The sequence below is a fragment of the Panthera leo genome, chromosome B1 (genome assembly GCF_018350215.1).
Source record: "Panthera leo isolate Ple1 chromosome B1, P.leo_Ple1_pat1.1, whole genome shotgun sequence".
Lineage (NCBI taxonomy): Eukaryota > Metazoa > Chordata > Mammalia > Carnivora > Felidae > Panthera > Panthera leo.
In genome coordinates, this window is record NC_056682.1 from 135,526,857 (window position 1) to 135,539,408 (window position 12,552).

At 42.6% G+C, this 12,552-nt stretch overlaps 1 protein-coding gene across 6 annotated transcripts in view; it reads left to right on the plus strand.

Moving 5' to 3' along the window:
* The window catches only part of WDFY3 (WD repeat and FYVE domain containing 3), a 276,427-nt gene extending 267,327 nt beyond the window's left edge, over positions 1-9,100 (plus strand). For all 6 annotated transcript variants that reach the window (XM_042936004.1, XM_042936003.1, XM_042936001.1 and 3 more), the window contains 5 exons: positions 487-583; positions 3,363-3,686; positions 4,212-4,323; positions 4,722-4,919; positions 8,296-9,100. In XM_042936004.1, coding sequence (XP_042791938.1) covers positions 487-583; positions 3,363-3,686; positions 4,212-4,323; positions 4,722-4,919; positions 8,296-8,419 — 855 coding nt within the window. In that variant the 3' untranslated portion in view covers positions 8,420-9,100. The remainder of the gene's footprint in view (positions 1-486; positions 584-3,362; positions 3,687-4,211; positions 4,324-4,721; positions 4,920-8,295) is intronic.
* The last annotated feature ends 3,452 nt before the right edge of the window (positions 9,101-12,552 follow it).

The window sequence follows — 12,552 nt, forward strand, 5'->3', positions numbered from 1 at the left end:
TCCCCGCCACACCACACCCTGCGCCTCAGACGACAGGCATGCCCCGACATACGCTGTCTCCGTGGCAGTGTTTCAGATGACTCCATTCATGAGGCCTTAAGAAAAACCTCCGTGGCCAGATACACTTGGGGGTCCTGCTTAGTGCATACCTTCTTGGAGACCTAGACCATATATTGGTGTGTGTGCAAGGCTCTCCGAGGTTTTTGTAGGAAATAAAATGTGCTTAGTTGAGCCATGTTTTTCCAACTTACTTGACCACAGTCCTTTTCCCTCTGCCACGAAACATCCATTAACATCTCATGGAACCCAGTTCTGGAAGCAGCGTGTGTACACAGTCCTCTCCCACATTTTTCAAGATAGAGGGAAATTTAATTATACATAATAATAGAAGATATCCGCTTAACCCCAAGAGCTCATCTTCATCCAATAACATGTAAATTGTTCCCTTAAGCTGCTTAACTTTTTTATTCTCATACTTAAATTCAGTTTTGGCGAATGGAATTTTTGCAAGTTCCTGAAACACCAGCTCCTGAGCCTGTTGAAGTCCTAGAAATGCAGGAAGACTGTCCAGAAGCACAAATAGGTATTCAGTACTTTTTAATTATTCAATAGTTTTCGTATTTTTTTAAGTCACTCTGCATAAATTTACATCGAACAACATGAACAGTAGCCTGAGGCTGGTGGGGCATTGATGCCCGAAGCACGACTGCCCCCTAGCGTGTGAAGTCGGAGGGCAGGCGTGCACACGTTCCTCCAGTTCACTGGGCAGTTCTTGGTGTGCTGGTGTCTGTAGTTGGCTTCCTCATCCCATAATAAATATGGTTGCTAGCTTCCCAGAGTACCAAACGCTTGGACTTTCAGCTCTGAAAATACAAAACAGATCGGGGGGACATAGTGGTGGACAAGTCAGATGGCCCTCAGTCCCAGACCTGTTTTACCCATTGCCTGTCAGGCTCAGTGTGGATGACAGGGTGGCATCGTGTTGGCAAAGTATTCATGGAGGCAGACCAGAATCCCCACTCTTCAGCCCTGCTGAAGAAGGGCTTTTATTCAGACTGAAGCCTGGCACTCTGTACTCTTATTATCTGTGATTTGTGAAACACTTGAAAATTTTCCAAAGGAAGATAGAAATGATTGCTACACAGAATGATTGGAAACAGTGCCGTGAACCCAGGCTGAGATCCGCTTAGGGTTGCTCCATTCCAGAGAGGTTACCCTCCTTTGATTTAGAACGATTGGTTCAAGAGACGTCCTGGAAAGGAGCAGGATTTTAACTTTGACCTTCAGGTTGTCTCCCCATGATTAATTTTTTGTACGCTGGGAGTTCAGCATGAGTTTGACGAAATGAAGGGGTTACTAAGGGGAAAGTCTTATCAGAAAGGCATAAATCACTTCCCTTTGTAAGCCGAAAATAGTTTCTACTTTCATTGCCAGAAAACACGTGATCCAGTGGACAGGGCATTTATGATTGTATTACCTTAAAGCATGTAAATTTCTACATAGTCCGTTGAAGCTCCATTAAAAAGGTTTTCTGGGTGTTTGGGGGCATAAAAATTCAGTTCAATCCAGTAAGTATTTGGGGTTACCTGTTGTGTGTAGACACCGGGTTAAGCGGTCCAAGGAAAAGTGGGTCCTTTCCTTTAACAAAGGTTTTAAGTGAGAAAATGAGATGAAAAAGTGAGGTAGAAGGAGGAGGTATACCTCAGGAAGGAGAAGGTCAAGGTGAAGAAGGAGGTCACATTCAGGAAGGAGAGATACTTCTATCTCCTATGTCTTTGTTTTTAGAGATTCATACTGTGGACAGAGTTTGATAGCATGGCAGAGGGAAGAGCTGCCCACAGGGAAGGATTGACTTGCAACAACTTGGGAGTGGCATGGCATGAGAGCAGTTATCTGGGCAAAAGGGAAGGCAAGCCAGTGTTGCACTGGAAATCAAAGTCATTTTGAATTTTTTTTTTTTAACGTTTATTTATTTTTGAGACAGAGAGAGACAGAGCATGAACGGGGCAGGGGCAGAGAGAGAGGGAGACACAGAATCGGAAGCAGGCTCCAGGCTCTGAGCCATCAGCCCAGAGCCCGACGTGGGGCTCGAACTCACGGACTGCGAGATCATGACCTGAGCCGAAGTCAGCCGCTTAACCGACTGAGCCACCCAGGCGCCCCTCAAAGTCATTTTGAAGACTGCTTGTCAAAGAAGACCTTAAAGCTCATAGTTATAAGCCTTTGCAATGAAAAACAAATCACCCAACTTAGCCAACTAGACTACCAGTGTCAGTACAAGGGAGGCAAAGTGTCAGTACAAGGGAGGCAAACTGTCTTGCCAAAAAAAAAAAATGTATAGTGGGCTGGTGCTGCACATTTGTTCTTGCTCTCCTTTTTTTATAACTCTATATTTTTATTTCTTACAAATCTTCCCTCCAGCAGACTCTATCACAAGAGAGTAGGGAGTTGGGTTGAGGAAATGCATAACACTGGAAAGAAGGAAAAAAACCCACAAAATCTTGGATTAAAGCTTTCGTCAATAATTGATTCATCTAGATTTTCATTTATACTGACTGCTATATGGAAGGAACTGTGCTTGGGGCCCCTTCCCGCAAGCTGGCCACTGTCTTATAGAAAGATTATCCAAAAATAATAGTCTGGGGTGAGAATTCAAAGACAAGAGGCATATAGCTGTTCAAGGAATCCACAGGTAACATTGGGAAGCACTGAGATTGGGAAGAGGCGTCTCACAGGGCCAGGGCACATGTGGATTAGCCATGAGGAGGAGTAGGGCTGCTTGGAGAGTGGAGTTCTTGCTGCCCAGCTGAACCTTGCTGGGGAGTGTGTGGCAGGCATTGAGAAATTCACAGAGTCAGGTTTTGGCCAGATTGGTAAAGAATGATTGTCAAGCTAAGAATTTTAGCCAAAGCATTCTTTTGGATTCAGAAATTCTACTTTTTTTTTTTTTTTTTTTTTTTCTTTTGCTATATTGAATCTAGCTGAAAATTCTGGGAATTTTTCCTTTTATTCTTTTCCTTTTTTTTTTTTTTTTTTGAGAGCAAGAGATAGCGGGGGAGGGGCGAGAGAGGGAGAGAGAAAGAATCCCAAGCAGGATCCCTGGCATGGGGCTTAATCTCATGACTATGAGATCACGACCTGAGCCGAGATCAGGAGACACACGCTGAACCCACTGAGCCAGCCAGGTGCCCCTTCTTTTATTGTTAAACTTACCTTAAAATATCTTGTGTATTGTGTCTTAACTGGTAGAGGAAAAATACCAGTGGGACAAAGCTGGATCTGACCACCACGTGTGTGTGTGTGTGTGTGTGTGTGTGTGTGTGTGTGTGTATGTTTTCTAATTCTCCCATTGCATTACCCAGGGCAGGAAGCCCAGGACGAGGACAGCAGCGATTCAGAAGCAGATGAGCAGAGCGCCAGCCAGGATCCCAAGGACACGCCTAGCCAGCCCAGCAGCACCAGCCACCGGCCCCGGGCAGCCTCCTGCAGAGCAACGGCTGTCTGGTGCACTGACAGTGGTTCCGATGACTCCAGGCGCTGGTCTGACCAGCTCAGTCTGGATGAGAAGGATGGCTTCATATTTGTGAACTATTCAGAGGGCCAGGCCAGAGCCCATCTGCAGGGGCCCCTTAACCACCCTCACCCCAATCCCATTGAAGTGCGGAATTACAGCAGATTGAAGCCTGGTAACTTGCAGTCTGGTGTCTGTTTCTTGCTCTTTGTGGGGGGTGTGCAGGTTGGTGGAGTGAGGCAGTGGACTCTGGCTGTCCCTGCGCCTGTCCCTGTGACTTCAGCCACCCAGAGACAGCCGTTTAAGTTTCTTATGTGAAATGGACTTTGAGATTCTATTTACTGTATGTTGGGCATTTCTTAAAGAACACCTGACGCCCAAAATTTCATTCATTCGCAAACCATAAAAGCTTTTGAAAATGGTCAAGTTACTCATTACAGATAGATAAATAAAACCGTATTTGCGGGTTTTGCCTGTTAGAGCTCAGGTCCTCAGTTGGAGAAATTCGATCTTCTTGCATTGAAGATCTGCTCATTTCTGCATTTATCTTTTCGAATGAGGTCTTCTCTGCCCTGGCCCATTATCGGTGTTAAGCTAGAGTGCTTCACCTTCAAGTTGACGCAGCAGCTACTGGGAAGTGGGACTGTATGTTGTAGCACCCTGACTTCAGTGGGTCATGTCTTGTACTTGTGCACTCCAGGGTACCGGTGGGAACGTCAGCTGGTGTTCAGGAGTAAGCTAACTATGCACACGGCCTTTGATCGGAAGGACAACGCACACCCGGCAGAGATCACCGCCCTGGGCGTCTCCAAGTAAGTGCCATTCCCTTCCAGCCGCTCCTCCCCACTGAGTCATTTGCTTAGCCCAGGCCCAGACACCCCAGACCAGTCTGTGGGGAAAAGAGATTTCGTTTGCAATATCAGATGTTGCTTAAACAGATGAACCAGAAGAAGAAACCTGCCAGCGTGTGGATTTTAAAATCTGTTCTTGGAGGTTACAGCAAGTTTGATCCAGAGAGTTGAGAAGAAAGTGCACATTTGGGGCTCAGTTCTGTTTTTGTCTCTTCATACACGCAGCCCCCACCCCAGCACACACATCCACGGAAAACTGGAGAACCTCAAGAGTGACGGAAAGAGCTTTTCAGCCGCGTGGCTGTGCTGAGGCCTTCCCTGAGGTGACTCCGTGTCGTGTCATGTCGTGTCTCCTGTAGGGATCACAGCAGGATCCTCGTTGGCGATAGTCGAGGCCGAGTGTTCAGCTGGTCTGTGAGTGACCAGCCAGGCCGTTCCGCTGCTGACCACTGGGTGAAGGATGAAGGAGGTGACAGCTGTTCGGGCTGCTCCGTGCGGTTCTCTCTCACAGAAAGACGGCACCATTGCAGGAACTGCGGCCAGCTCTTTTGCCAGAAGTAAGATGAGATGTTAATTATGCCCTGCATGGAGCTTCTCTGATTTGCTCCAGGATCCCTACCCCACAGTGTTGTGTCAGCCTAAACCAGCCTTCACTTTCTCATTTTTTTTTTTTATCACATTTGTGAAGTATTTCTGTCATATTGAAAAATAGGGAGGGGCACCTGGGTGGCTCAGCCGATTCAGCATCCAACTCTTGATTTCAGCTCAGGTTATGATCTCACGGTTTGTGAGTTGGAGCCCCACGTCAGGCTCTGCAGTATCAGTGCAGAGCCTGCTTGGGATTCATTCATTCATTCATTCTCTCTCTCTCTCTCTCTCTCTCTCTCTCAAAATAAATAAACATTTAAAAAATATGGAAGGAATCATTACAAATACGTGGTCCCCCATGACTCAGAAAAGAAGGTGCTACTCTTCCATCAGATTTGCATATAAAACATTATGGATGTTCACTCTTACCAATCACACTTCTCCGTGTCTTATACTTTGAGCGCATGTTGTCTCCATAAAAACCACCATGTGTTTTCCGTTTTACATAAATACAGCATACTCTCTGTACCTTCCCTAAACTTCCCTTTTCTTACTCAACATTGTTTTTGAAGTCACTCATGTAAATAACTATTCTAATATTTTCATTTTAACTGTTGTCCTAGATTTTTTTGTATGGACATACAGAGTTTATCTACTTCCCTTTTGATGGGCCCTTACGGGAATTTTTCATTTTACCCATACTCTGAACGGCACTGCAGCTCACATCTGTGTAAATGCCCTCTTTATGTGCAGTGGAGTTTCCATAGAGGAGGTACCCCAGGACAGAATGACAGATCGTACACGTGCTCTTGAGCTGCGCTAGGTCTTGCCACATGTCACACACTCTCCAGGACTGCAGTGCTGGTTGACGCCACCTCAGGCAGGACATGCGGGCTCTCCCAGGTCTCACCCATGCCTGCAGTTGCCATACATTTTCCCTTTTGCCAGGCCAGTAGCCAGCAGAGCTTGGTGGTTTCCACTTGCAGTGCTACTGAAGTGGACCCTTTTTTCATATGCTTACAGGGCATTGGCACTTCCTCTCAGCTGATGTGGCCCATCGTCCTTTTAGGTTTGCTTGGGTTCCCCACCCCCCCACTTGAGTTCTTTAGTTGTTCTGGGCTCTTTGTCTTTCATTACATCTTGCAGATACCTTCCGCCAGTCTGTGATGTACGTTTTCACTTTATATACGTTTTTTCTTTCACATAAGGGTTTGGTTTTGTTTTTTTAATGCTTATTTATTTTTGAGAGACAGAACACTAGCGGGAGAGGGGCAGAGAGAGAAGAAAACACAGAATCTGAAGCAGGCTCCAGGCTCTGAGCTGTTAGCACAGAGCCCGATGCGGGGCCCGACCTCACGAACCGCAAAATCGTGACCTAAACTGAAGTCAGAAGCTTAACTGACTGGGCCATCCAGGGAGTGTCTCATAAGTTTTAATTTTGTTGTAATCACATTTATTACTTTTTGTGATTTTTCCTTTTTTTGTGGCTTAAGAAAGCTTTCCCTGTCTTGAAACCGTAAAGACAGCCTTGGTTATTTTCTTCTAAAAGTTTTGGGGTTTTGTTTTTCCATGCTTAGGGTTTTAGATCCAAATACATTTGGAGTATACTTGGAGGTATGGTGTGTAGTGGGGATCTTTCTCATCTCCCAGTTGTCCCCCCATGGTTGATTTGGATGCCATTTCTGGGGTCCCATCTATGGGGTCCCATCTATGCATGTACAGTCCCATCTGTGCATGCACTGGGGTCCCATCTATGCATATACAGTTCTCACTTTACATGACAGAAAAGGGAAAGGATCCTGGAGGCAGAAGTCTCTAAGGCTTACATTGTTTTACTGTAGAGATACTTTCACAGAAACCACGGACTGGATAATTGTTTTTGAGCCAGTTATTGAAAAGGCGGTGGTCTTTGGGTTTACACTGACCAAATGCTCACTAGGTTACTGTCCATTCTGTCATCTCAGGCAAGTTACTAACCCTCTCTGAGCATATTTTTCATCTGTAAAAATGTGGATAATTCTACCTCTCCTCGTAGAGGTGTTGAGAGAATTCAGTGAAATCATGTGCATGAGTTTTGCAAAACACCAAGTGTGGAGTCTGGCAATACAGGTGTTCAGTAAAAGATGTTATTATAGTTTTTTTTGTTTTGGTTTGGTTTTTTTTGTTTTTATTTTCCAACTTAATACCTTAAACCTTTTTCTTGGGAAGTCTGATTCAAGATCAAGTAGCCACAATGTCGGTGCCAGCCATTATTCCTTATGGGACTTTCTATGAGATTGGCAGAGGATTCTGTCTTGTGCTTGAGAAGCACACTCTATAAAACCTAGTAATCTAGGAATTTGTGGTAGTCAACACCCCATTTGTACACTGGCACACATTGTTCTTTGAACTGTTTAATTTTCAAAATATTGTTTAAAGGTAGGTAGTTCTTTAAATTTTCCATTGCTATCAGATGTTAGATGGAGGTTTTATTTGAACAACCAGCTAACAGTGATTGATTATGATAGAGCAGGCATGGAAGGAAGAGCTGTCTGGGCGGGGCCTAGCGCTTCTGAGTGTCTCCTCAAAGTCCAGGAACAGCCCTTTAAACTCCTAACGATGGTGGCACTTCAGTTATTCCCTGGACACCTTTACTGGTAGATTAATGGATGAAGTACAATTCTCTATTTCAGTCTTGTGAAAAGGCAAGCTTAGAGTGATTAAATGCCACATCCAAGGTCATACCCTGCTTTATTCCAGGAATAGGAATACTTTTTAAAGAATTTGAACACCTCGTAAGTAGAGTCTTCTTCAAGGAATTCTGTCAGGATAAACAGAAAATGAAAACAATTGGACTAGACAGAAAAGCCAAACTACTGTTCAAGAAATGACTGAGGAGTGGATCACGGGGTGTTTAAAAGCCCAAAGGAACTTGATAGTGACGTAAGAGTCTTTTAAAACGAGTAGTAAATCTTCTGCCACGAGAAAAAAGGCAAGCTCCAAGTAAAGACACTGGCTTCCCTCCCAAGTTCATAGGGCATGAGAAGCAGTCACACAGGAAGAATGGCCTCACAGCTGGTTAGACCCCTTGGCTTTGCCCTGTAGGAAAATCTTAACTTTAAAAAAAAAAAGGAAATTCTCTCCAGTCAAGTATATAGCTTTTCTTGGTTCAATATTACTTTTCTTCATAGATGGAAACAAATAATATGGCAGGTTGTTTTGGTCCTGGGTCAGCCACATGACACAAACCAGTGGGTCTTTGGCTTTATGCACAAGCTTTCTGTTCAGTTCTTAAGTTTGTATTTCTCAGTGCCGTGATCAACCACGGAGAGTACCTGTAACTACTTGATTTTGCCTTTCCCTTAGGTGCAGTCGGTTTCAGTCAGAAATCAAACGCTTGAAAATCTCATCCCCGGTGCGCGTGTGTCAGAACTGTTACTACAATTTACAGCATGAGAGGGGTTCAGAGGATGGGCCTCGGAATTGTTGAAGATTCAACAAGCCGATTGCAGACCGCGGTCTGTAGACCCCCTTCCCGATTCCTGGCACGGCTCACAGCTCAGAAGGCATCAGAACAGTCTCCGTTTACGCCTCTCTTCATGCCATGTGTTTGAAGCGTTGAATTCAAAGGGATCAGTGAACAAGCGGGTGTAGAGTGCAGTAATGGGGCAGACACTGTTCAGGTGAACAGCACAAGAAGAACAGAAGGTGGTTCCTAGGAGCGACTCTTCCAATATCCGATTCTCCCTGTTACCAGTAGCTGTCTCCAAGAGAAAATCCTCACATATTAACTGTCTTTTCTTGCGTCTCATTTTTATAGATCTACTCATCCTTATTTGGAAAAACCACCACCAACAACAACAAAAAAAGGCTTTTAGAAAATGGTTGTAAATCTGACTTCTTTGCAAGTAACTGTGTATATTGTAAATAGGTATAAAGGCCTTTTTTTCTAAATAAGGACTTAACTGTCTGTAACATGAGACTTCAAACTAAACCACTAACTCAGTGAACTACTTACTTACGGTTTGTCTGACATCTCTCACAAATTAATTATAAATATGTTTTTTAAATCCTCAAAGACATTATCTGTGGTCTTTTTTCCCTTCTTTCAAACCCAGCCTCTGTGCCCGATGTCCTTTCTTTCAAGTTGCCCACAGTATCTCCACTTAAACTAGGCTAGTAACCAAAATAATGTGGACCTTCTTTAGGAAACAGTGTGGGAGAATAAGAGTCCTGCCATGAGATAGCCTGGAAATAGCTGGGCATCTTGCACCTGGCCGTGTGCCACCTCAGTGTTGTTCCAGTGTCCTAAGGCCCCTTGTAAACTTCTGTCCGGACTGCTGTGTGGCCATAGCGTAACTTCGTAGCATTGCATAGCGGTCGGTGGTCACGTGATTGATGCAATGCAGGAAACAGCCCTGCCTCAACTAATGGAAATATTTTTGCATGTAACCCAAATTAGCTTCTCTTGCATAGAACATAATAAGTATGTGTCTTTGGTGACACTAATGTTCTACTATAGCTTATTTTCAAAAAAGGGTAAAACATGAAAAAAGTGTACAGAATTAACGTATAAACCTTGTTGTAAAACTGGATCATGTCAGAACTGCTTATAATTAACCTTTACCATTTAATGCCATCTACCTGAAAACAGTGAGATTTATACTGTATCAATGTCTATTTTTTTGTTTTTGCTATGAATATAATTACAGTATTTTAATATTTAGTTATTTAATTTGTTCTACTAGTTGGATACAGAACACACAAATCCAGGGAGACTAAAGCTGGTTGGGGCTAAGCGAGAAGTTTAGTTTACAGAAAAAAAGGCTTTGGTGGTGGGATTTTTTTAAATGTGTGTTATGTACATATATATATGTGTATATATATATAAAACAAATGAAACAACTAATCTAGATTTTAACATTTTCAGATATTTAGTGATAATATTATGAACAATTCTAAAAGCCCTGTGATTTGAAAAAAAATGTAGAATTATTTATGGCCCAAGCAAGGAAGGACAGACCTTCACATGCTCATGGAGGTATCATACAAAGGACAGTGGCTCTGGCTTTCCCAACTTTTCATCTTTAGGCCCTGGTGACAGGCACACTTATGCACTAAAATGCACATATATGCACATGCATTCAAAAATAGGCATTGGTACAATAGTAACCTTGTACCTAATGGGCTGAAACCAGCTTAAGAACAAATTTGTTCTTCCTGATAACTAGGTCTCCAAGAGAAAATATAAAGGCTGCTTTAGTGCCTTATGCTTACTAAATTTAAACCTTTATTTACCTAGGTTTGAGCCTACAGTCTATTTATGATTACATATCAAAATCGATTAATACACTTCCATTTCTAAAAGTTCAAATACACTTGTTAATAAAAGGATTATCGGCATTAATACTTTCACTTGAAGAAAAGTTGTGTTGTTTTCCTTCCTGTCTTACTCCCCTCCCCCACACCCCTCCCTGCCCACCATCTTACTTCAATTCTAATAAATAATGCTGGATGTTCAACAGTGGCAGGAATTGTGCCATCACGTAACCGTGGGCTTCGCCCCTGTCCGGCCCTATAGATGAGTTGTAGCAGTGTTATTCTACACTTTTTAAAAGAAGCGTCCTCCTCGTGTCTATGAACCGTGTTTACCCCAAACCCAATGGCAGAGGTGTTCTTTAAAGACTTGAATATATGAATGTGTGTATGTAGTTACTTAAAGGTTATTCCTCTATGTAATATGAAGTTATATGGGATGAACACTTTTAAACTTTCCGACACAACTTCCATAACTAGAAGGTGGAAACCAAAACCCTCATGATAGTATTTCCTCTGGCAGCTGGTGCTGTGGGCAACTGTTTTATTCGGTGGACTTTCTTTTCTTTTTGCTTTCTAATGCAGAACTCACAAACCACTCACACATGCAAGTACACTCACATACATCAACTAATCGTTTCTCTGGATGTCTTTCTGTGTTCCATGTAAATTTGTTTACCGACGCATATTCTCAGCATGTACATCCACCTTTGTGTGGCCTGTATTCTTTCTCTGAGAGTACCTCACAGGGCCCTGCCTGATCGTTGTAGCTCATTTGTTCATTCATCCATTTATCCATCCACCCATTTATTCTAACGTCTGTGTATAGTGTGCAACTGTAATGTCATGCTTCTGAAGAGGAAAATAGCTGCCCATAGCAGCCATCCGTCTGGATAATAGCAAAACACTCTAGATAAGTTATTTTGCACTTTCTTATGTATAAAGTTGGTAGAAACTTATTTTTGCTTTGTATCATTTAAATACATTTTGTTTTGGTAAATGAACTGTGTATAAACTATTTATGCCGTTAAAACTGTTTTTAGAAAGTATTTTTAATTTCAGCAAGTTTGGTTACTTGTTGCATGACTATTAACACAGCTGACTTTTTGTGTCAGTGCAATGTATATTTTTTTGTCCTGTTATTAACTTGTAAGCCCTAGTAATGGCCAATTATTTGTACAGCAACAGAAGTAAATTGAAGATACTGGCTAAGACTGGATTGATTGTGGACGTTTGTACTATACTGCAGAATCCAATATCTGTTCTTTGGTGGTTATGTAAAAGGCCTGAAGATTTACTATCTAGTGTGCAATCTGTGATAACTGAATGTTCATTGTATATCTGTCTCTGATGCAAAAAGGTAGAGTAACACAATTACAATACATGATTAAATGCAGTAGTCCAGGTACTTTTTTTTTTTCATTTCAAATAAATACCTACTATTTACCACCCAAAGAAAAAAAGTTGTTTTTAAGCCAGTTTATTCAGGGAAGGAAAAACAAAACAGAAGGCAAATAAGTCCCTCAACTTTGTATAGTTCTTTTCTAGTCGTGAATCTATCTTTCAGAAGCTCCTGCTTACAGAAATGCTTGTTGTGAGGGTCTGGTTCAAGCTCTGGTTTGATCCGTCCTTAAATGCTTTCTGCATTGAGCTTCCCAATTGTGCTGGCTTCCTGGGGCTGATGAGTGTGTGTGGATGGCCACAGGGAGAGGCAAGTGACTTCTGGAGACACGCCTACAAACTTGAATGGACCCAGGGACAAAGTCTGCATCGTGTAGTTTTGGCTCTTTTTTACTGAGCCTTATTCTGTCTCCATCACATTAGGAAAAGTAACCAACAGTAAATCATCTGTCTCCTCCCCCTACCATATTCGTATCAGGAATATTTTGGTATCCTGCCCTTTTTCTAGAAGCACAGCATCTATTGTCATAAGCTAGTCTTTACATTTCGGTCTTCAAGAGTTAAGGACTCACGAATCCATTCCTTTGGCCACTGGCTTACTTAGTTTTAAAACTGCCTTCCCAATAAAGAAGACTATAGAAAACACTTTTATTTTTTTTAGAAAACACTTTTTATATGTATATAGGCTACGTTAGCAACTTCATGTTTCCTCTTTCTGAAGATAACTAACAAAATCCCAGTTCAATTGAAGCTTGAACAGCAGTGTCCCAAACTTGAGGATATAGTGCCTATTACAAATGCCACCTCAGTGCAACTCCTTTTAGAGGCAAAGATATCGGAAGGCCGAGAACTTCTAAGACAACAGCCGCTTAGAGAAAACAGGGTAGTTACCATTTCTTTAATGCA